The sequence below is a fragment of the Vombatus ursinus genome, unplaced genomic scaffold (genome assembly GCF_900497805.2).
Source record: "Vombatus ursinus unplaced genomic scaffold, bare-nosed wombat genome assembly UNPS02014772.1, whole genome shotgun sequence".
Classification (NCBI taxonomy): domain Eukaryota; kingdom Metazoa; phylum Chordata; class Mammalia; order Diprotodontia; family Vombatidae; genus Vombatus; species Vombatus ursinus.
Window position 1 is genome coordinate 8,519,462 of NW_020954550.1, and position 26,516 is coordinate 8,545,977.

The window sequence follows — 26,516 nt, forward strand, 5'->3', positions numbered from 1 at the left end:
CCCATAATGTTTATCCAACTTCTCCACTGAGTTGAGCTCAATACAGAGCTGTAAGCCTGAAAAGAGCTTAGCTGGCCTGATATTTCTCTCATGATGGAACAAGTCTGAAGCTGAAAACTTTCGGGAACACAGATTGAAGTCTGTCCATGTCTTTCCTCCCTATGAAACTCTTGTCTACTTTCCCCTAAGTTTTGCAGGTCTATCCAACGTGTTGGAGGCCTTCCTCTCTGCCTGCTGAGCTAACAGCAAAACATTCTGGCTGTCTACCTATTATCTTTTACCCTTACCACAAAACCAAACTTCTCTTCTTATCACATATTTCATTGAAGACAATCTTTCACTGTTCTTCTTCTTCCAAGTTCCTTTCCCATTAAACAGTCCAACCTGCTTGTGACCACTCTCTGCCTCTTCAGTGCCCTCTGTAAATTTCATTTTTCATTCTTCTTAGACTGGTGTAACCCAGTTCTCACTTCCAAACTGCAACACTGGTACACCAACAAAGTCGGCTTTAAAAAGAGGGGCATTAGGGGCAGCTAGGTGGTGCAATAGATACAGCTCTGGCCTTGGAGTCAGGAGGACCTGAGTTCAAATCTGACCTCAGACACATGACACTTACTAGCTGTGTGACTCTGGGCAAGTCACTTAACCCAAATTACCTCACCAAAAAACAAAACAAAAAAAAATAAAATAATAAAAGAGGGCTATTAAAACACTATATAACAATAGCTAATCTATAATTACTAATGTAAAATGGGACTAATACTAGAAATAAGAATGTAATTCTTGATTGCAAAAGCCATTGTGCACATTGTGCAAAAGCCTAGTTCTACCTGTCTAGCCATACTTTTTCTGGATCCTTTGAAAGATCTTCCTGAATTCAAATCTAATCTCAGATACTTGTTAGCTATGTGACCCTGAGCAAGTCACTTAACCGTGTTTGCCTCAGTTTCTTTATCTGTAAAATGAGCTGGAGAAGGAAATGGCAAATGACTCCAGTATCTTTGCCAAACAACCCCCAAAATGGGGGTCATGAAGAGTTGGACACAACTGAAAAATGACTGAACAACTGTGGACATAGACATGGGCATGAATGATGATGTCCTACCACTTATATATGGGTATATCCCATGACTCTATCCCAGGCCCTCTTCTCTCTATATATCCTCTGTCATTGATCTTATCTCTTCCTTGAGGTTCAACCATCATCTTAATTCAAGTGACTCTTACACACAGACAGACAGACAGATACACACACATAGTTGTGTATAGCTAGGTGGTGCAGTGGATAGAGCGCCAGCCCTGAAGTCAGGAAGACCTGAATATATGACAACCACTCTAGTATCTTTGCCAAAAAAATCTCAAATGGAGGGGGTCATGGAGAGCTGGATGTGACAGAAATGATTCAACAATATATAACATATGTGTATACATATATGTGTGTATGTTTGTGTTAAGCACATATATATAGATGTGTATATGCAGATATATATATGTATATATATATATATATACCTGCTGAATGAATTAATGATGAAGATTTTAAGGAAGTTTTAATATAAGGTAGGAAGGAATTACCAAGTTTGTTTTTTATACCTTTATTTAAATAGGGTAGGAAGTTTATTTCTTGTATTTCCTTCATTGAACATTTTTCCCAAATGCTTTACAAGATTTTGCTCAGGAAAAATCTTAATCAAAAAGTGATGAAATATGATGAAATAGACCAAACACTGAATTCTGATTTCAGAACTATCACAAAATGGCCATAGGAAGATAGGGCTCTGGACATTAAGTTATTATTAAACACACTGACTTTGTGTTTCACAACAATATGCTGCTAAGAAAAGAGAGGATGGGGTAATATGTGCTTATAATATGACAAACTGTTTTCTCACTTACTTCACAAAATTGTTAGAGCCTATCCCATAAGGAACATCTGAAGACATGGGTCACACAAACAAATCTCTTGTGAGCTATTTTGATTAAGCACTCTGAGGAACTGGAACCAATCAAATGCATAAAATTGCATTAATTCTATTTTTTTTTAAATCCAGGATGCTGTAATACATGAGAAAGATAAACCCAGTAAAGCAGGAATGTTACCACTTTCATGTATTATTACAGCATTTGATACTCTGTCAGAACCACTCAATTGCCAAGCAACAAGAAGTGTGGCCTCAATTATCTCTTCTCATGGTATTCCCAAGCTTCCTTTTCACTACCTAGGAATTTCCTGATATATAGGAATATGGTCCCAATTTCCTTTGGTCAGGACAAAGTAAAGAAATCTATTAAAAACATACTCCGCAAAAAAAAGGCAAAAAATGTCTTTATTGAAATACATGCTTCTTCTACCAAGGAAAGGTACAGATGTACACTGTCTCAGAAAACATTTAACAAGAATGGCCCAAGAATTAGAATGTGAAGACTGTGGAAGGGACTCACAGAGGCAGGAAGGTGATCTGAAAAGAGCCCTATACTTGGAGTCCAGGAAGTGCTAGATTTAACACAGAACTGATGGATATTTATTAGCTAAATTACCCTAAGGAAGTCATGACATCTCAGAGCATGTTTCATCTTTAAAATGGGGGTAATAGTACACTCCCCATTTCACAACGCTGTTTTGAGGAAAGGGCTTTGTAAATCTTAAAAGTGTTATGGGAATGAGTAGTATTATCACACTCTAGCCCAAGCATTCATTTAACAAATAAGGGAATCAAAATGAAAATGGTAACAATTAAGTCACTTATCTAAGATTCCAAAACTCATCTGTTGGCAATATTGTTCAGTTGTTTCAATTGTGTCTGGCTCTCCATGACCCCATTTAGGGTTTTCTTGGCAAAGATATTGGAATGGTTTGCCATTTCCTTCTCCAGGTCATTTTACAGATAAAGAAGAGGCAAAAGTGACTTTCCCAGGGTCACATAGCAATTAAGTGTCTGAGGCCACATTTGAACTCAGGAGGATGAGTCTTCCTGACTCCAGAATCTGCACACTATTCACCGTGTCACCTAGCTGCCCCTGTGGCAAAGCCAGGGCTAAAACTCAGGTTTCATGATCTAAAGCCTAGTGCTCTTGCCATTACACAACTCTTAGGAAAGACCAGATTAAACTCCAGAGTTTCTGTGGAGTTTCAAGCTTATATGTATGTATATATGTAAAATGTATTATATTCACATACATACATACATAAAACATATATGTGTGTATGTGTGTATATATGTATCCGTGTTTGTGTGTGTTACATATAAATTTTTCTTCCAGGGTGAGGGTGGAGGGGGCAGTGCTGATGGTGAGCTGAGTTGATTGGGAACATGATAAGGAAAACTACAGAAAAAGCCCCTTATGCTAAATGTGCCCCCTTAACTATGGTATCTGTATTCTTTCACAGAATTGACAGATAGGACCTTGGATCTTATCAAACTTAACTGTCTATCTAATATACAACATCGTCATGCATGCTCATCCACAAACAAAATGTGGTGAATTTTCCTCTTCTCTTTTTTCAGAGAAGCAGCTATTCCTCTTTCATTTCCTCTACTGAGTTCTTGGCACACAAATCTTCAGCAGTCAACTATGATGACTGTGAAGAAGGTTCACAAGAACAATCCAACTGTTTGAAGAGTCATAATTAAAATTAACTTTTTCCACTCTCACAAACCAGACTTTAGTCTTTAATGACCTAACCTGGAACTGAAGTCCAACAAAGAAAAAGCTCTCCCAATGCAACCTAGGGTACCTCTACCAACCATGACTTACGTGACTGGGGACAAGTCACTATCCCTCAGAGGCCAAGTTTCCTCAAATCATTTAATCAATGCACATTTATTGCCGGTGTGCCAAGCACTGTGCCAGGTGCTGAGTGTACAAATATAAAAAAAATTAAAGAATCCATTTTCTTAAGGTGTTTTCATCCTATTGGAGGAGGAATATATGTAACTATATGAAGAAATAATACATATAAAATAAACACAAAATCAATTCAAGGCAATTAAATGCAAGGTACTCGCAGTTGGGGAAATCAGGAAAGGGTTACATAAATGGTGCTTGAGTTGTGTCTTTGAGTGATGGATTCTCTGAAACAAAGGTGAGAGAGGAGTGAATTCCAAGTATGCAAGATGGTCAGTGTGAAGGGAAGGAAATGGAAAATCGAGTGCCATATGTGAAGAACTGAGAGGACAGTTTGGCCAATTTGAGTACATGAAAGAAATGTGTAATGGACCTGAAAAGACAGACTGGGATCAACTTGTGAAGGACTTTATTAAAAAAAACTGCTTAGTTATAAATAAATAAATCGTATTTTAAAAAAAAAAAGACAGTTTATGTTCGATCTTAGTACCAATGGGGAGGCATTGATATATATTTAGTAGGAGAGTGACAGCCAGATTTGAGCTTAAGGAAAATCACTTTGGCAACTGTGTAGAGGATAAATTGAAGTGGGAAGAGATTTGGCCTTTGAAGCAGGGAGACCAATATGGAGATCACTGCAGCAGTCTAGGTAAAAGGCGATGAGGACAGAAATGGAGCTGGAGGCTTAATGAGTACAGAGAAAGGACTAAGAAACATTGTACAAGCAGAAATGTCAATACTTGCAACTGACTGTATATATGTGGTGAGGAAGAATGACGAGTCCTGGGTAACTCTTGTGCTAGGAAACTGGGAGACTTGGTTATTAAATAAAAGATAATAATCCTCTCACTGCCGATCTGCAGACCTACGGTAAGAATTAAGGAAAATAATGTATGTAACCAGTCCTTTTATCCTCCCATAAGCTGGCACCATTTTATGGTTGAACTGTTACATGGATATGGATTATTATTTTTAAATCCATAATAATAAGATCTTTAAACTTATTTAATTTTTTTTTTTTGCTTTTTGGTGAGGTAATCAGGGTTAAGTGACTTGCCCAGGGTCACACAGCTAGTTAAGTGTCAAGTGTCTGAGGTCACATTTGAACTCAGGTCCTCCTGATTCCAAGTCCAAGCACTACCCACTGCGCCATCTAGCTGCCCCTAAGCTTATTCTATATGTAGTTTGAATTGTAAGCTTATATCTTTTTTCCATGTTCTTGGATGGCACATGATAACAGAAAGCAACATCATAGAAAATATGAAAAAGTATAAGTACAAAAATGGAAGAAAATAGAATTATTTCTGAAAAATATAATACACATCAAGCATTTTATAAGGTATACATGGAGCAAACATCTATAAACTGTGAAATATAACTTTTCATTGATTTTTACCTAAGACAGCACTTCCTATTAATACTAACTAAGGGACACAGACAATCTAGTGAGACAAAACAGAAAAATCCCACTGTATTTAAGGGTAAATACACAGAATTATCTAAGGACATGATAGTTGGAGCTAGAGGGATTTATTTATATTTTTAAAACACATTTTAGCTGCAATCAGCTAAACAGACAAGCAATGTTATCATTTCCACTTATGTGGCATTTTTTTTTAAAGTTATAGAACAAGTACATTCTATTTGAAAATCCAACTCGTTAACCACATTTTTTAGTTTATAGGACAAACCAATGAGGGAATATCAGAAGATTAGAGCATTCCAGGACCAGGAGGGTGAGTAAAATTACCACCACAAATGGCATAGGAAAGAAATCATTCGCCCCCATCTGCACCCTTATGGAATCAGCTGATAGAATCATCAGTGTATAGCAGGAGGTATAAAATGGTGCCAGCTTATGGGCAGGGAATTGGAATATGAGTGGTTTGGCGGATAAAAGGACTGGTTAAAATTTGGTGTCAGCTTAGAATGGCTACATTGGTGAGTGTACTGCATGACAGTAGGTGAAAAGATTTTCTGTTAAGGCAGTAAAGTGCTAGAGAAGACAGAGGGAAAAAACACTAGGCACAGGGAACAGCATGGTGGCTATGTGCAATCTTGAGTCTCCTACCATTATGTTATCATTATAGCATGTGCTAGTGTCCATAGATGTCATAGATACATTGGTTCAGGTCATGTTTTGTGTGGCTACTGAGCATACACATTTCATTTTAACATAACAAACATTCATGAAATGCCTATGATGTGCAATGCACTACGTCAAGTATGAGGTCCTTGCCCTCTGCAATTTTATATTCTGCAGCATCTACAATTGTGAAGAGCAAGTCATGGGAAAAGGGGAGATGGAATAGGGTCCCTCCCCTGTAAAGGAAGAAAAGGAGAAAAGAGAGACCAGAAGGAATCACAAACAAAGAGGACAGCTTTAACAGTTACATGTTGATTATATACTTAAGAAAATAAAGATTCTGCAGTTTCACGTACAATCTCCTCTAGGTCTTTCCGGCTCTTAGGCCAGCTTTCTCTGTGAACCTACAATATACCCAAGATATAGGATGACACACTACCTTTCCGGATCAACAGCAACAACAAAGCAAGACATTATGCTAGGTGTAGGGGCCCAAACCCAAAATAAAAGGGTTCTTGTCTTCAAGGAGACAGCATATATTCTATTAGATTAAAAAAAAGAGTCAACCAAAAGTAAATAAAGATATTTTGAAGAAGTAAAAACCAAGAAGAGCTGGAGGGACATGGGAAGGCAGGTGTGCACTAAAGGAATATGAAGATTATAAGAGGTAAGGGGGGGGGATAAATATGTTGATGCTTATTAACTAATAGGCTCAACAACTGGACCCAGTTGTTGAATTGTAGATTATCATCTAGCAGAGGTACATAGCAGGATTGCACCAGGGAGGCATTCTATATTAAGAAATGTACAGTAATTATCTGATTTATAAAGAACTTCAAGGATTACAAAGTATTTCTTTTTTTTTTTTGCAGCCAAAAACAATTGAAGATTCGCCATATTAGATAGGCTCTTAAGGAATCTGAGCATCTATGGGCTATTGGCTAGATTCTAAGAATCAGAGCATCTTAATGGAGACAAGATGGACCTTACATACAGAAAGACTGTGGGAGGGACCTAGGAGTGGCCAAGTAGTTTGGGATGACGGGAGGAAGGGCCTAAGGAGATCTGGATGGGAGTGGCTAGTAAGTTGGGGTGAACAGAACTCCTGGGACCTGGACCTCGTGGCCAAGGGAGAATGGAGCCTAGCTAGGATTAAGGGTGGGAAATGGCCAGGGACCATAGGGAGGTAAGACAATGGAGGGGAGATTGGGTGTAGCCACAATGAAAGGTCAGTTGATGAAATTATAGCCTCAGAGAAATGCCAGAGACTTGGCCATGTGGGAAAGTCCAGAGTTTTTCCTTTCTGGGGCCCAGATTCCAACCCCATCATTCCCCCCTCAAACAAATAGGAACCCAAATTCTTTTGGGGTAAGGGCGAAGGTCTCGGCTTCTGAAACTGCTTCCTGCTGGCAAGGGGCGTAGAGCTGTCCCTGCCTCAAGGGGGTCCCAAAGAGGAGACTGAGCACAGGCTGCATCCAGGGAACGATAGGGGGACATTGTCTGGCACTCGCTGTCACTGTAGGTGATTGGCCTGTAGTCTGGAAGACACAAATCTTCCAGTCCCAGCTGGTGAAGAGCTTGGTATTGGCAGTTTTTCCCAGTGCAGGGAACCATACGATGCGGTCTAGAGGTTAGGGGTCCTGGAATCCCAAAATCACGGTACCTGGTTCCTGCCCAAAAGAAATTGACCCAAGCCTTCTTGCAGCCAAAAACAAGGTTTATTGAAGATTCACCATATTAGCTAGACTCTTAAGGAATCTGAGCATCTATGGGCTATTGGCTAGATTCTAAGAATCCAAGCCCAAAGTATTTCTTGACAACCTAGTGAAATAGATGGGACACATATTATTGTCATTATTGTTAAGTGACTTGTCCAAGGGTGGTATTTTCATTGGTTCTTCACACTGCACCAGATACCTTCAGATATCAACATACTGAAGCAACATGTCACATAGCAAGCTTTTCCAGCCTGAAATTTCCCCAAGAAGCACAAAGTAAGATAAAATTAAATCAGCACTTGTTTCCAAGTGAATATCTTTAAGACTATGATGCAAATATAGTCACATTAAAGGCTTTAATTACATGTATTTGCTTTTTTTCCCCCTCCAAATTCTTAACTTAAGGAAGACCAGAGGAGAGGGGGAGATGGAATAGGGTCCCTCCCCTGTAAAGGAAGAAAAGGAGAAAAGAGAGAAGACCAGAAAGAATCACAAAGAGGACAGCTTTAACAGTTACATGTTGATTATATACTTAAGAAAATAAAGATTCTGCAGTTTCACGTACAATCTCCTCTAGGTCTTCCTAGAGGAGACACAGATACACAGAGACAAAGATGCAGAAAGACAGAGATAGGCACATAAATATAGAGACACAGAGATACAGACATAAAGACATAGAAAGACAGACAATGAAAGAGAAACACACTGAAACAGAGACAGAGACACAAAGACACAGCATCTTTCCATATGAAAGAGGGTTGTATATGAAACCATAACTCTCAATTACATACAGCTTGCTTTTTAAAAAGTATATAATAAATTCAATTTTTTTCAAAGCTAACCTGTTTGTCTGAGTTTCCTTGCAAACTTCCTCTGCATTTTAAAAAATCCATCCCCCTTGAATATATTTTGGATGTCTGACCTCTATCAGGGAAGCTTGCTGCAAATATATTTCTCACTTAACTGTTTCCACTCTAATTTTAACTGCATAGATTTTATTTGTGCAAAGCTTTCCAATTTTATGTAATAAAAATTGTCCAGCTTAACATCTATGACCCTTTTTTAACCAATTCCAAAGAGTTTTGGTGATTAATGCATTATAGTAAAGTCTGAGTTCTGTTACTACTTGGTCTCTTTTCTTCCTAATTTTTTTTTTCTCTCTTGAGAATCTTCATCTGTTGTTCCTCTGGATAAATTCCATTATTTTTTCTAGATTTTTCAAATAATCCCTTTTGGTTTGATTGGTATGGAACTGATAGGGAAATGGATTTGAGTAAAAGTATCTTTTTAATTATAATGGCATAACCCAACCATGTCCAAATAATACAGCTTCACTTATTTAGGTCTGTGGTTATTTCTGCAGAGGGTTCCATAACTGTATTCCTTGAGTTACTATGTGTGCCTTAGTAGGTGGACTACTAAACATTTTATGCATTATATAGGAATTTCTCTTTCTATGTCTTATTGCTGGGTTTTGTTGGCAAAATACAGAAAAAACAATGTTAGTTTCTTGAGTAGGTTCTCTATATAGATCAATACATCATCTGCCAAAATCAATAATTCTGTTTCTTATTCATCTATGCTTAATAACCTTGGCTACTTTCCCTAGTCTAAACAATATAGATTGCATTTATATCACTATGTTAAAAAGGTGTGTTGATAATAGACAACTTTGTTTTACCTCTAATCTTATTAGAAAGGCCTGTCATTTATTTCCATTACATATAATGCTCGATTTTGATTTTAGATACTGTTTATTGTATTAAGGAAGTGTCCATTTATTCCTATGCTTTAAAAAATAAGTATAGTCTTTTATCAAAAGATTTTTCGGTATCTTGATATAATCATGTAATTTTAATTTTGTTATTAATATGGTACATTATGTTTGAATCAACACTGCATTCTTAGTATATATCTGACTTGATCGTAATGTACAATCTTTCTGGTATATTGGTTTAACCTCTTTGCTATCATATTATTTAAAATTTTTGTGTTTGCAGATTTTGGGCATATTGGTGTAGAACTTTTTTTTTTTAACCTGATTTGTCCCTTCCTGCTTTAGGTACCAAGATCATATTTGCCTAATAGAAGGAATTTGATGGGAGCCCTTCTTTTCTTTTCTTTTTTTAAGCTATTTATGTAATAGTGGAATTGCCAATTATTTGAATGTTTAATGTAATTTGGTTCTTGTCTTGGGTTTCTTGTGGGAGGAGAAGAGAAGCAGTTCATTTATAGCCTATTCAATTTCTTTTTCTGAGATTAATTAAAATCTTTATTTCTTCTATTTATATTGATATTTTAAGTTTTGTAAACATTCATCCACTTCACTTAAATTGTCAGGTTTGTTTGCATAAAATTGGTAAAATATTTTCTAATGATTTCTTTAATTTAGCCTTCATTTGTTATAATTTTTGCTTTTTAATTTTTCATACTGGTAATTTGCTTTTTCTCTTCTTCAATGGAATTAATGGTTTATCTTTAAAAAAAATTATAGGTTTATTTGTAGATTCAATGTACTTTTATTCCAATTTTGTTACTCTCTACCATTATGTTCAGAATTCCCATTTTGGTATTTAAGAACTAGTATAGCTAGAGTCAGGAAGACTCATCTTCCTGAGTTCAAATCTGACCTTTGTCAAACCTGACACTTATTAAGTGTGTGACCCTGGGCAAGTCACTTAATGCTATTTCCCTCAGTTTCCTCACCTGTATAAAGAGCTGGAGAAGGAAATGGCAAATCACTCTACCATCCTTGCCAAGAAAATCCCAAGTGGGCTCACAAAGAGAATCCTTTGAGATATGCAAAATGTATATGCTGTCTCATTTGGTCCTCATAACAACCTTGGGTCACGTTATTTTTTATCATCCTAATTTTGCAAATGAGAAAACTGAAGCTCAGAAAAGTTACCTTACTTTCTTAAGGTAAATTAGGCAAGGGAGAAAACGTTTACTAAACACCGACTACGTTCCAGACACTGAGCTAGATAGTAGGAAACAAAGTCCAAAAGGAAATAGTAACTTCTGCTTTCAAGTATCTTACTCATATAGCCAATTAGTATAATTTAAAGGCAAAATAAATACAATGTAATTAGGAGGACTCCAGAAGATGGAGGGAATCAGGAAAGATTTCCTGTAGGTAGTAGTGTTTGAACTGAGTTTTGGAAGAAAGGAGATTCAAAGAAGTAGACATAAGGAAATATTGCATTCTAAATACAGAAGGCAACTAGTGCATATGCATAGATACCAACTCAGCAATAAACATTTATTAAGCACCTACTATGTGCCAGGCTCTGCACTAAGCACTGAGGATACAAAAAAGAGGTAAAAGATAGTCCCTGCCTTCAAGGAGCTTACAATCTAATGGGGGAGACAACATGCAAATCTATTCAAAGTATGCTACATACAGAGATGCAATGGCATTTGACAGAAAAGCAAAGAAATTAGCTTTTCAAAACCACAGAGTTTGAGAAGTGAAGACATTTTTAACAAGGCTGGAAAGTTAGGCTTTGGTCAGGTTGTGAAGAACTTTAAACACCCAACAGAGGAGTTTATAGCTGATCTTATGGGAAACAGCAAGTCATTACAATTTATTAAGAATGACACGGTTCAGTCTGGATTTTAGGAGAATTACTTGGCCATAGGCCACACTGAGTGCCTAAAATGCAGTCCCTCCATCACCTCCACCTGTTAAAATTCTTCTCTTCCTTCACAGCTCAGCTCAGGCAGCCCCTCCTCATGAAGTCTTCATTCCCAAATGACACCCAGCTAAGAGCACTTCATCTGAGAGTTTTCTAGATTCCAGAGCAGGGCTTCTTAAACTTTTTCCCCTGGTGACCCCTTTTCACATTTTACCACCATTCACTGGCATTGCATGGCTTGAGGGCATGTGACCTGCAAAATGCACATACTCTGTGATCAGAACCAAGGCTGCAGTGAGATGCAACACAGGCCAGCACTGCCAGAAACATCTCGGATTCATTATGTATTTGATTTTGAATTAATTTTTGGTTGTTGGCATTCAGAAACCTTTTACTGTCACCAAATTTTTCACAACCCCATATGGGGTCTTGACCCACAATTTAAGAAGTGCTGTTCTTGAGTGCTTTGCCATCATCACACTCTACCTCCTACTATACTACTATATAGTCAGGACAGACAAGGGGGCTAATTAAGCAAAACTATTAAACCACAGAAATATCAAAGATTAAATAAAAATCAGGAAGGGAAAATTGAATTGGATCAACTGACATTCTAATATTAATATAAATAAGGAGGAGTCATTAGAACTTAGCTGTCATATGGAAGGCTTGTCATATGAAAGAGGAGTTAGACTTGTTATGTTTGGCTCCAGACCGCAGAAGCAAGATCAATGAGGGGAATTTAAAAATCAGAAGATTTAGGGTCAGAAAGTATCAGAAAGTATTTAGGAGCAGCTAGGTGGCACAGTGGATACAGCACCGGCCCTGAAGTCAGGAGGACCTGAGTTCAAATCTGGCCTCAGACCAAACACTTGACACTTACTAGCTGTGTGACCCTGGGCAAGTCACTTAATCCCAATTGCCTAAAAAACAAACAAAAAAAAATTATTGACAACCAGAGCTATCCAAAAGGGGAATCAGCTGCCGTGGGCATTAGTGGGTTCCCCTTCATTGGAGGTCTCCAAGCAAAGACTTAATGGCCACTTGTCAGGTACATTATAGAAGAGAGGCTTTTCTGGGTAAGGATTGCCCTGGATGGTCTCTGAGGTCCCTTCCAAATCTGAAATTCCTTGATTCTATAAAATGACACATTTCTAAATAATTTGTTGTAACTCACCACTGGACTATACACTCTTTGAGGGCAGGGAATGTCTTGCTTTTGTATTTATATCCCCGGTGCCTAGCCACAATGACTGGCAAATAGGAGATGCTTTAAAAGGCTTGTTTACTGGGCAATTGACATAATTATGGTGAAATCCATGTAAAATGGAAATTGAAAAATTAGTGTGGCAACTGTAATAACAAAAAGGTTAAGGAGGCTTGAAAAGTGGTGTAGGAATGTGGGGACTGGCTGCCTTCATCCAGTTCTGCCACTAACAGCCATATCCCATCTCAAGAGAGGCTATTGAATTCAACCAGCTCTAAGGACCAAGTTCTAAGAGGTTAAAATTCTGTGTTTTGTAACCAGGGAGCAACTAGGTGGCACAGTGGATCGAGTACCAGCCATGGTGTTCAAATCTGCCCTCAGACACTTACTATCTGTGTGACTCTGGGCAATTCACTTAACCCTGATTGCCTCCAAAAAAAAAAAAAAAAAGAAATGTGTAATGTAACCAGCCAATATGATACAATTAATGGATATGGTGGCAATAAGGAAAGAAATGCTATTGACAAGGCTTAAGCTGAGCAACAGAGTAACGAATTTGAGTGAGAATATGGAAAACAGAAATGAGTTTTAATAGAGTAAATGGCCAGTGTGATCTTCTAGCAATCATTATAGAAGGCATATTGGGGAAAAGTACAAGTCCTGACTATAAAATAACAGGAAACTTTTTAATATAATTGGGGAGAAACATAAACCAACACATATATACAAATCACTGTTGTACCCTTCAAAGTAGTCACCTTAGGAGGCTGTATACTTGCTTCAACCACGCTATCATCGTTAACAACACAACCTATGTTTGCTGGACTGAATATCTTTTGAGGCAAGAAATCATCATCTTTTGGGTGGAGTTGATTTTATCTCTTAATAGAGCTAAAGTTATTCAGAGACAAGTTTGTTAGATATGGTAAGTGCTCAAGTTTGGGGTTAAAAAGAAGGCGTTTGATTATGAATTAATGTAGCTGGTTTTCATTTGATGTTAAACTGGCTGTAAAGGCAATGTATGAGGTTGCCTGACAGAGGAAAAGCACTCTGGCATTGGAATCAGAAGATCTGGGTTCAAATCCTGTCTCTGGTGAGCAAACAAAGCCATTTAAATTTTCTGCACCTCATTTTCATCCTCTCTTTTAGACAAAGTGGTTGGGCTCAGTGGCCTGCGAGGGTCCTTCCATCTCTATCTGGATCTATGATTCTTTACTAAAAAAGTAAAGGTCATAGGTTCACAGATCTGAGCTGGAATAGACCTTATGGTCATCTATTACAACTGTCATATTTTAAGGAGGAAGAAACTGACTCCCAAAGAATTTGGTAGAATAATGTGACCAATGTCTCCTAGGCAGTAAATGGTGATTTATGCAATTACATAGCTCCCAAAGGGAGCCAGAATTTGAACCTAGGTCCTTACACTAATTCTACACTTTCTCCATTCTACTATGTTGCCTCCCCCCAGACTAGTTCTTTCCCCAGACTAACACAGCACATACAGGCTAAACCACGCAATTTAATGATTGCCCATATGCTGCCATGAACTTTTTTCAAATTATTTCATGGTTTTTTTTTTTAAGTATTGTCTATACAACTAAAGGGGAAGATTTGGGAGCAGAAATTGTTTTCTTCTTCCCCCTCCCCCCCAATGCCTAACACGATACTTTGCACATAACATATACTTAATAAATATTTGTTAAATGACTGGATTAAACAACTTTAGAATAACAGAGAAATTTGTTCTTTGAGATGATCCAGTCCAACCTCCCCCCTACCACTATGCTGACATTTTCCATACAAGGAAACAGACCTAGAAACTTAAAGTCTGAGGTCATAAGATCACAGCTCTAGAGACTGAAGTGACTTCCAAAAGTTATCGAGGTCAACTCATTTTTATAGATGAGGAAACTAAAACCTAGAGAGGTAAGGACACTTGCCAAAGGTCACAGGGCAGCTAGGTGGTACAGTGGATAGAATGGGCGAGCTAGAGTCAGGAAGACTCATCTCCCTGAGGTCAAATCTGGCCTCAGATGCTTACTAGCTGGGTGACCCTAGGCAAGTCACTTCACCCTTCTTGCCTCAGTTTCTTCATTGAGATAATGAGCTGGAGAAGGAAATGGCAAATGACTCCAGTATCTTTGCCAAGAAAATTTCAAATGGGGTCACAAAGAGTCTGACATGACTGAACAACAAAGGTCACACAGGTGGTTAGATGTAGAACAGAAATTCAAATGCAGGTTTTTTGGTTCCAGATCTGATGCTCTTTTCCAGAAATAAATGCTATATGTGGGCTGGCATCAAAAATAAAACTACAAACAGCCTTGAAAATTACTAAGACAGATACCCATTTTTTTATTTTTCACAATTTCTTCAAAGCTACATTTTTTTGTACTTTTTTTAAGTGGCCACAATATTGTAACTAGAATGATGAAAATCACAAGGTTTCTTCCTTTATCCGTTCACCATCTTCCTACTTCCCTAAATAGACAAGTGCTACATACTCCAAGAAAGATAAATTATTCTTTAACACTCTTATAATTCTTGGGACTGAGGGGTGTTAATTACTATCCAGAAACTCAGTGCATAATGAAGCTATGGAATGTATATATTTCAAAGCCCAACCCTTCAGTGCTTTATAAATCAATCTACATTTCTACCATAAGAATATGGACAGAAACAACATTTGTGATTTATATAGCTGAAAACTAATTTTTGTTTGCTTTATTGCATATGTTCTAAGTAGCGGCCACGCATTTTGCTCAGGGACCAATGAGCTACCCAAGCTGCTTTGTTCACTCTCTGAACAGTGAGCTTCAGGATCTCAAAGACATCAGAATTTATTTATTCTTAGGTTAGGTTAAAAAAAAAGTTTTAAAAGGATCAATCCTAAAAGGTTTAGAATACTCTGAAAAGTAGAACATCTGCTCTGAGATGGCTCCAGGGCTGATTTCACCAACAAGGCAGCCTAGGCTTCATAAGCCCACCTTCATTAGACAAAGTCACAGAAAGTGATGAGATTACAAAGGCGTTTCAAGCCCCACAACTGACTGGGGAAGCACACAGCTTGGAAGCAGAGACAGGCTCCTGGGAGCTGCAGCTTTGCTGTGTTTTGTGTATGTCTTTTATTTCTTAAACAAACCAAGAGTCTTGAGTTATAATACTTTCTTCTCTGCTTCTGAGATTTAACTTGCCATTAGCCCCTGTGCCAGCTAATAGTTTTTTGCACTATCAGAAATTCAATACTGATGAACCTTCCAATTTATGTAGACAGCTCATCTAGAATAAATCTTTATCATCAAAATGTGCAGAGATACCAGGAGATTTGGATCCTAATCCTCTGGACACTTTCCCATGGTTTTTTCTGTCCTTCTGCCTTCTCCCATCTTCACTCCTCCTGCCCCCATCCCTGTGTGCCTGTATCCAATTGATTTTTATTTAAGAGAAGCCTTCACCAGCTTCACAAATAAGGGTTTTTCCCTTTGAATTGTTATTCCTGCAGCACATTCTTCTTGATTCTCAGTTCTTGTGCTGTATACAGCAGTTTTCACTGGGGAGAGTCTCCTTTGTATACTCTCTTAAAGCTTCTCAGTCGTATAGTAACAGATATTGTGCAATTTCCCAGTGGACAAGCTCAGCCAAATCTGAGCTACATTACCTGCCTTTGATTTCTTTCTAACCCTTCACTCTTATTCAAATAAAACAGATTTAAAAGGTTGTTTTCCAGGACTCAAAACACACAAAGTTACCAAACTCTTAAAAAAAAATAGCTACACTTTTCCATACTTCTCATTTGGGTGTCAAGATCCAAGGATTGCTAACTTGTGGGGTATATGCTTCTTAAGAAATATTTTTAGGTGGTAAAGATTGGCTAAAGCAGAACGATATGTGCAATGACTACAATGATGTAAATGAACAAAATAGGAAAAGACATCCTAAGTTGGATCAAATGCAATGGCAAATGGTTGCTCCAAAAGGCTGATCCTGGAACACACCAATATCCTTTCGGCAGAGAGGTAGTAAACTACAGATATGCAACAGGACACACTTTGTCATTTGAAGTCACTCTATTATGAGGTTTTGCTTAACTGTATGCCTATAAGTCCTATTACTGGAGAAACTGAGGCGGGGAGATGCCTTGAGTTTGGGAGCTCTAAGCTGTCATGGTGTTTAATACAACCTGGTGACCCTACTAAGTCTAGCACCAATATGGTGAGCTCTCCAGAAGTAAGGGGAGCCTGTGAGTGGCCACCATGCTCCCAATCAGGCAAGATAGGGAGACCCAATCTTAAAAAAGAACAAAATAACTATTAGCTTCCCTTCCCTCCCTACCTTACCCGCCTTGCCCCTCAACAGACACTTAAACAACACAGTCCGCTATAAGAGGGAGATATTCATAGGTAATGATGATAGTAAAAAATCCGTTAATAAACACATTGAAAAGAAATTGATTGTCACAAAATACAGTGACGGAAGATCACTTATGGTTTGCAAGTAAAGAGATTAATTTGGGAGTATGGAAATAATGTAATTCATTAATACCATTTTGCACATGAAGTCTTCCCTGATCTCTCCAGCTATACATAATTTCTTTGGCTTTTGGAATTTCTATTGCATCGTATAACTATCCCATTGCAATTTCACATTCTATGCCCCATTTTAGTTACTAGTATACATGACACTTCTCCAGCTAGATTAAACTCCATGAAGGCAAGGGTTGTTTCCTTCTTTTCATCTGCCAGGAGGGCCTGAAGGAATGAATATTTATAATAAGCCCTGAAGTCAAGGAACAAATATTTAATGGCACAAGAAAATTTTCTATCATCCCATTCTTTCCCCCAAGTTATAAATTTAGATAGGTAACAAAATCAGTATACTTAAAATATCGAGCAGGCCATTTTATCATAAATTGTTAGTTTCATCTCCCAGCACTGAAAAAAAGGACACCCAATATCATGGGCCAGCGATGATTTTGCTATACTGTTTTTAGACTACTAGGTAATGAAACTGAAAATGATTCAGTGTGGATTCTTAGCCAAGTGGCTTGCAGCAAAAGGTCACTGACCATACACTAGCATTTCCATTTGCTATTGTCTAAATTCTACATCCATATAGTAACTATCATCTTTCAGATCATCCTCTTAAATGTTAGGAAAGACTTCCTGGCCCACAGTCAAATCCACACTACCTACAGCAACTGAGCTATATTTTCCCCCAGAAAAGCTGCTGACCTTTTAAACCTATTTGGTGATACTATGGAATCTATTCATGTAACACTAAGAGCAAACGGTTGTTAAAGTTCATCCAAGAGGAAAAGTCACAATTCTGTCCAAAAATACCCTCAGCATCAATTGGAGAAATTAGTAATTTGTTCGTGTTGTTCAGTAGCTTTCAGTCACATTCAACTCTTCATGACCCCATTTGAGATTTTCTTGGCAAAGTTACTGGTGAAGTTTGCCATTTCCTTCTCCAGTTCATTTTACAGATGAGGAAACTGAGGCAAACAGGGTTAAATGACTTCCCCAGAGTCACACATCTAGTAAGTGTCTGAGGTTGGATTTGAACCCTGGAAGATGAGTCGTCCCGATTCCAGGCCTAGCACTCTACTTCACCACCTAGCTGCCCTAGTTAATTTGTACTGTAATACAAAGAACTGATGGGAGAAAGAGACTGAATGATATACAATATGAAGATAGAATGACTGCAAGATCACTGACTGAGCTCTGGAAGGGACGTTAGAGATCACCTTGCCCAACTCGCTGATTTAATAGATAGGAAAACTGAGGCCTAGAGAGGTATGTGCACATCCATCATAAGAGGCAGTAACAGAATTCAAAGCCAGGTCCTCTTATGCCTGATCCAGGGTCTTTCCCTCTTTATAACAACAAAATAAAGGAAAGAGAAAACAATGCACTTTGCACCCCAAATGTACTGCTGGCATTGAGATTCATGCCAAAATGCCCTACTATGTTATCCCTTTAATAATAAGGCATTTTATCACTTCAGAAATTAAGCTGAAGGGAATAGGAAGAGAATGAAAGGTAGAGAGAGGAAATCCAGAAGGACTCAGGTCACAATGAATCCTGTTCTCTAGTAAATAGAGAAAATGGAAAGGAATTCATTTGCAAATCCAAAGGAGGTCAAGGACAGAGGGAAAGCACCCATATGGACAAGAATATTTATAGAAGCACTTTTCATTGTAACAAAGAATTAGGAACAAAATTGGTGCCCATCAGTTGGAGAACGGCCATGACATATGAAAGTAATGGAATATTACTGTGCCCTAAGAAATAAAAAATTCAGAGAAACATGGAAAGACTTATATGAACTCATGGAGAATGAAATGTGTTGAACCATGGGAGCAATTTCCATAATGATCACAATATTATAAAATAAAACAAGTTGGAGAAATTTAAGAAGTCTGTTCAAAGCAGTGAATAATTGTGACTTCAGAGAACTGAAGATAAAGCGTGCTGTCCACCTCGAGAGGGAGAGGTAATGGACTGGAGGTGCAAAATGAGATATACCATTTCAGACTTGGCCAAAGTGCTGATTTGTTTTGGTTGGCTATAAACACTTTTGGTATGAGTTAAAACTTTTTTGAGGGAGGAGGGAGATTTATTTAGAGACTAGTGACAGAAATGCAAAAAGCATCAAAAAAAAATTTGCAAATGCACAGAAGAAAATAGAAAACATAAAGGAGCTACAGAACAAATTTAATAAATACTAAATTACAAATTTAATAACTTAATAGATTTGGCATTTAATAAATGCTAAATTTAGCATGCACTTTAAAAACTATATGTGACGATTCAGTTTTTCATTTGGTCCTCTTTCTTGTTCTTTGTATGTTAAAATGTTTCTGTTTGCCAATTGGTAAATTCATAAGAGATTTTTAAAAAATAATAAAATGGATGTGTCATGAAAGATGGACAGCTCTAATATTAATGGAAGTAATATTCTTATTGATGAGATCATAGATCTGTAAAATCATCAATCTAGACCAGACAGGGACTTCAGAGGCCATTTTGGTCCAAACCCTTCATTTTACCCATTAAGGAAAATGACTCCCAGGAACATTAAATAACTTACCCAAGGTCACATATAGGTAATAAGTACCAGAGGGGATTCAAACCTATGTCCTCTGCCTCTAAAGTAAGTACATTTTCCACTGTACCATGATACCTTCTTATCAAATTATGGAAGAAAAACAAGGTTATAGGGTGGCTAAAGGGCATAAATCTTGGAAAATTTCAGAGTTAGTTTCTTCTCTCTCTCCAAAACATAATGAAACTTCCACAACTTCAAGGAGAAGGTCAAGACAAATGACAAGTAGCCAAGAGTGCAATAGGAAGGATACAGGTGTGCTTAATGAATAGAGAGCATATAAACACAACTATGTTTTAATTTCCTTTCATAAGGAGACCTCTCACACCCCCCAAAAAAATTTGGATTAGAATTCAGTACACACACACACACACACACACACACACACACACACACACACACCATGGCAACCCACTAAAATAATGGCAATCCTCCCCCCTTCCCCAATGTAGATAGGCTCATAAATGCCTACTCACTTTTGGAGCTGAGGTGTCCACTAGTCTCTGCCGATGCCGGGCTGAGCTGAAATGGCTCTTCGGAGGCTGCCCTTCCTGACAGTGAATGGAAAGGGGGGAAATGAACAGGAGAAAGGAAGAAGAGAAGGTGGGATGGGAGGTGATGGGAAAATGGCCAAAAAAGGGAGAGGGAGAGTGTTTAACTGTACTTTAGTCATTATCTATCTAAAACGTTATAAACATATATAAAGTACATTTGATATCCTCCCAATAAGAGTATACGTTACAAATATGCAATTAAATTTATTCTCCTATAGCCATGCATGTGTATTTTACAGCCATGAAATGTCAGGATTGAGACATTTCTCTTCTCATTAGAATTTCATAGGTTATAGTTTCATAGGGCCATCTTTGTGATTTCATTATGTGATATTTTCTATTCCACTTTTAATGTTGATAAAGGGGAAACAATAGAAGAGTGGGGGAGTAAAGGGTAATTTTGTCCATAAACACCACTAATTCAATTACACCTTAACATTTGAAAATTCTATCCTTCTTATCATAATAGAAGTCATGTCTCAGATCAGCAGTGCTCTTCCCCAATCACATATCACTAAAATAACACAGGGAATTCCAGAGTTCCTTCCAACCTTGAAATCACCTTTGCCTGAGAAGCTCTGCCCTGACTCATCTAAGATGCATCCCTGCTGAGTTCTCTGGAAATCACCAAAGAGTCTGTCCAGTGATGTTCTGGAAGCCCAGGAAAAAAAAAACTGGTAATCTTACATAGTAATCTTGTTCTAGTGCTCAAAAGAGATAAATCTATCCTCAGGCATGCACCTTAAAGTAATCTGAAGGTCGATTTTTTCCTGCTCAATTCAACAAGCCCCATTTAAAAGGGGAAGATTTGGGCTGGGATTTTGAAAAATGGGCATAGTTCTACATCCCTTACCTCCTGAGAAATCTACTGGCCATATTAAATTCAATAAACACTCATTAAGCACCTATTAGGCACAAGGCCCTGCAGTGGACACTGGGGATACAATCAAAGAATGTAAGTAGGAATCATGCCCCCACTGACCGACAGCACAAATTTCCATGGACACTGAGGGAGGTCAGGGCAAGCATCAGTGTGTGCTCCCTGCCCTTACAATCCTTTCATAAGAGTAAAAAGCGACAACAGATACAAAACTCCCAAAGAACTGCAAGCAGTGATCAGTTACTACTTGGTCATCTCTACTTGACAGAAGGAGGATGTGAAAGGAGCATCCTGTTAGTAAAATATAGAATATTAACTTTTCTTTCCTCCACAAGGATAACAGCTATATTACTTTAAGACATATATCAATCATATCCACTTGAATTGTCAGCAATCACTGCAATAACCACAAGGATAACCACCTTACAGAAATGAAATGTCATAAATGGCAAACTGCAAGCAAATAATCCCCTCTAATTACTGACTTGCCAACATGTTTTTTCTTTTCCCTTTTCCCCCGCCTTCTTTTGAAAGATGTAAGGAAATAGTCCTTAGGTTTTTATCTATCCTAGAAAATATCCTAAGGCTTTAATATAAAAAAATCATATTTAGGACCTCATTAGATCTCTTGCAATAGAACTAACTGAACCAATTGAACTTTTCTTTCTCATTAGCTCATTGTGGTTTTTGCACTTTGTAGTCCCAGAACTTTAGCACAGTCATTTAAAAAGTGCTTGTTGACTAATTGTCCCTCTTTCTTATTTCTGCTGGCTCTCCCTTTTCTCAGGTCCTTCCCTAACCACCATCCCTCACCACCTCCTTTCCTTTCCTCAGTCACTCCCAACTTAAACAGAGGAAATTCTAAGACAGTAGCTCTTATCTCAACCTTTCCAGATCTGCATATCCAGTTACTTATATGATACTTACAGTTACTCATAGGTTACTTATGGGATATTTCCTTTAGATGTCCTTCTGGTATCCAAAACCAAGTTTACTGTTGTCAGTTTTTTTGTTTGTTTGTTCGTTTTGCTTTGTTTTGGGTTTTTTTTTGGTGAGGTGTAGGGTTAAGTGACTTGCCCAGAGTCACACAGCTAGTGTTATGTGTCTGAGGCTGGATTTGACTCAGGTCCCCCTGACTCCAGGGCTGATGCTCTATCCACTGTGCCACCCAGCTGCTGCTAAGCTTACTGTTTTCCCCCAACAATTTGCTCATTTCACTCATTCATCCAGTCTGTGGTATCTGAAATCTTGGTGCTATCTTAATTATTCTTCCCTATCCCTCACCTTGCATACCCTACAACTTCTCAAGTCCTCTCCTTTCATCCTCCACTATCTTTTATATATGTTTCCTGAATCTCCATCTTCATTCCCCCTGCCCTAGTCCAGGCCCATCTGTTCACCCACCTGAACTACAGCAAGGACCTCCCACACACTACACCCCATGCGCCATCACTCTCTTCTCTCCAATCCATCCTTCATGTTGTCACAGATTAATCTTTGTTAATTACAAATTTAACTAAATTTGAAAATTCTCTCTTGAATTTGATAGGAAACACCCCTCCCTGAAGCATAATAATTAGCTGGCCAGGAGATTTCCAATATTATTATTTTTTAAAGCATGTTAAGCAAGCAAATTTTTTTTTCTCTATCATTCTCCAAAGGTGTACCACAAATGAGTTGTGCTATTTTTACCTCCCCCCTCTGAAAAAAAAATGTTCTAATCACATGTAAACAAATAATTATCCTCACTGATCCAAATGGGAAGAAAGCTGTGGATTATGATTCCATATGGAATCATTACAACTGATTTAAATGTTCCAAACCATAATAAGGAAACATCATCAGTATAAACAATGCCAGATTCTCCCACTCACCAAGAAAAAAATTAATCACAGAGTTAAATTTACATTTACAGTCAACATGCAAATTAACTCAATTCCAGGCCTGCACTTTACAGCTCTTCTTCTAACACCAAGGTAAAAACAGTTGTTGGTTTGTTTTTGTTTTTTTAATTAGCTAATTGTATCCTGAAATCAGCAGGGGGCAGATGTCGCTGTTAAATCTCATACCTAAAACCAGAGCCATAATATTTATGCCCTCCATTGGTAGAAAGCTGGTGAAAAGACATTGCATCCTTCAAGGAGACTAAACAGGTCCCTGAATTCTTGTCTCCTCTTTCATCTCATTTTTTATCAAGCTCAATGAATCTTGAACACCAGATGCACAGGATTAACAAATGGGTCTATAAAATAATCAATGTATTTACACAAAGATTCAAGCAATACATCTTAATAGAAACTAAGGGGCAGCTTGAAGGATTAGAGCTATTTTAATGAATTGCACATAGAAATAAAATGACAGCCTGGGCAATCAGAGAAAGTTTTTTCAGCATAGGACCTTATTTCAAAAACTTTAAAATGTATTTTTTAATAAAATGTAGTCACACTGAAATCAATTATTTAAAGAAGCTTAAATTTCTTAATCTCCAGTTTTATGATACCACAGTAGCAATATACTGGCCAACAGGTCACTCCTAGATTTGGGGGAAGGGGTGCAGTGGGTTGGGGAGGAGAAACATAGAACATATGCATGCTCAGAGTTCAACGTAATTGAGAACCTCTGCAGCAAAGTTAAGTTGCAAACTGAACAAAGGTGAATACACTAGCTGGAAAGCCCAGGATCCCCTACTGTGTTTTTTCTCTTCCTTCTCCTTTTCTACAGGCTTGTACAGATTCTCACGTGAAATCTGATCCACAGTTGGATAATCTAATAGGCAGAACTAAGAACTACACACTGAAGAGTCCCCAAAGTTATCTTATGTCTAAGATCCCAAAAGTATAAGGGGTGAACCCATAATTAACATGCTATAGCCAGAAAATACTTCTTATAACATGCCCTGCAGTGCAGAAACTTGTATGATAAAAAAGGGTGAATGAGTCAGACTTCCACCAACAGTACTACTGTAGCAGGGCACAGAAACAACTGTGGTTGCTTGGGTACAGAGATCAAAGCTAGATATGAAACCAATTTGTTATTGCTTAAAATAAGCTCAAGCTCATTGCTTCCTCCCTAAATCTGTTAGAACACTTTTTGTGTACATCTTCCCCATCCTGCTCCCTACACTCCACTCTCAATTTACAGATTTGTAACCAGCATAATCATGTCAGGGTCTTTCCTAAATGATGGTTTGTTTTTGGTTTTCTTGGTTGAGACTTGTGATTTCATCAGTATGAGGCAAACTCGTGGTATAAAAGCTCCCTCCACTAATTCTCTCTCTCCCTCTCCCACTTCCTCTCTCCATCTCCCTCCCTCCCTCTCTTTCTCTCAATGTAGAGATATCGATATACACACATACACACCAAGACAGATAGACACAGACAGTTTTAAAGAGTCGCCTTAGATACTGAACAGTTAAGGATTGTCCATGATTCCACAGCTAGTATTCAGTTTTCCGCAGCGACAGGACTCAACCTAAGTTTTCCTAACTCCAGAATCAGTAGACCTTCTGCATATTATACCAGGTTGCTGGTTACTCTATGACTTTTCATGTTAGTCTGCCATTATGAGTAATCCAACATGGTTTTCAACTGATCACTTAACTCTACTAGGTTCTGACCATCAAAGCACTTCAACAATTTAAAAGACCAAAATGAAGCATCTGTAGCATTTAAAGGAATTTTCCATTGTTTGAAATTTATGTGCAACCAATCAAGTATTTTTTTAAATTTATTTTTTATTAATTTATTTTTATTTATCAATAATCACTTCCATACAAACAAGTACTTATTAAATATACATACTACATGCTAGGTACTATGCTATGCACTGGGGAGAGAAGTACAAAGAAGAAAGCAATCCCTACTTGCAATGAGTTTTCATTGGGAATCTATTGGGAAATATAACAAGGACATATGAAACACATAGATAGATATAAAGTGAATAAATACAAATATATAGAAACATATACATAATACATATATATGTATATACACACAATATATACAAATATACATGCATACATAACATATACAAATATGTGGGTATATATAACAAAGTAGTTAAATGCAAAGAGAGAAGGTACTAGTATTTGGGCAGCTCTGAAAATACTTCGTGAAGAAAATGGTGCCTGAGTTGTATCTTAAGGGACAAGTCTATGAGGTAGAAGTAAGAAGGAAGTTTATTTCAAGCATGGGGGGAGGGAATGTTGAAAACAGATAGTTCTTAAGTATATCCTAACTACCACTTGGCAACATAAAAATGCTTGCTTAAATTTTCAGATTAATACCATGTGTTTGTTACTATATGATATCCAGTATTAATTTGCCACTGATCACATACTCCAAAAATGAGCAAGCAAATTATGTCTTGTTGAGGTGATGTATTTATTTCCCCACAGTAGAATATAATTTGTTACATCAATAATTGGCTTCATTAAAAAGAATTTCTTTAGGAAAATTTAAATCCAGCAAAGAAACCTATAAAGCTTGTCTTTATGGATTTGTACTCAATGAGTAGTTTAGCTCTCATGAAAAGTATGTATGTCAATCATTCATAGAAAGGGAAATAGAATTTGGGACTCCGTTTTCTTCAAATACTAAACGTTTGATCCTAAATACCGGATGGCACAGCCTTCATACTTCATAAGCCAATGTGAAGTGAGACACCGTCCTTGTGCTGTCATGACAGGGCAGCAGTGGTTGATGGCCAGCAAGTCAACAACTTAGATTATACATCTATCTACTATAAATTTATTATATATATATGTATAATATATACTATATATTATATATAATACATTATAATATTATATAATATATAATAATATATAATATATATATATACATATATGTATATATGTATATATATAAATTTATTTTATATGTATACATATTTACTCTACACATATTATATGTACTTATATTACATATGTTCACAATCAAGTGACTAAATAATTTAACTATCAAATGAGATATTTGCAAATCAGTTTACATTGTGTCTGGCACACAGTAGGCACTTAATGCTTATTTCCTTCCTTCCTACTTTCATCCTGGGCTCTAAACTCTCCCCTCCACCCCTCAAAAAGTTTTCCTTTGTAGAGTGCTTCAGATTTAGGATGGGGGGGGGAGTACAAAATTTTTATTTATGCAGGCTCAACCAAAACCAATTTGCTGTGCTAATATATCCACTGTTGAAAGGGGCAGATTCCAAGTAAATAAACAAGCTATTAGGCTGAGGACAGAAGTGTCAACACCAGAACAATCTTTGCATTTAAAGAAGGGTAACTGATGTTAGCTGAATCATTGATCATTTCTATAATTTACTAAGATTTCTTCTGATAATTTGGAAATGAGAAACATCTTCATGCATAGTATGGCATTGTTTTCAAACAATATATTGTTCTCTAAACTTGTAAATCAGACCACTCACTATTTCAGCCTAAATTGGCACCATGCTACCACCTCGCACATATAGGATGTTAC

At 37.5% G+C, this 26,516-nt stretch overlaps 1 protein-coding gene across 3 annotated transcripts in view; it reads right to left on the reverse strand.

Annotated features, from left to right (window-relative positions):
- MAST4 (microtubule associated serine/threonine kinase family member 4) overlaps positions 1 to 26,516 on the reverse strand; it is a 783,557-nt gene that overhangs the window by 384,414 nt on the left and 372,627 nt on the right. For 2 of the 3 annotated variants that reach the window (XM_027863401.1, XM_027863399.1), the window contains exon 4: positions 20,079 to 20,153. The exons of the other annotated variant lie outside the window; for it this stretch is intronic. In XM_027863401.1, coding sequence (XP_027719202.1) covers positions 20,079 to 20,153 — 75 coding nt within the window. The remainder of the gene's footprint in view (positions 1 to 20,078; positions 20,154 to 26,516) is intronic. 3 annotated transcript variants of the gene reach the window in all.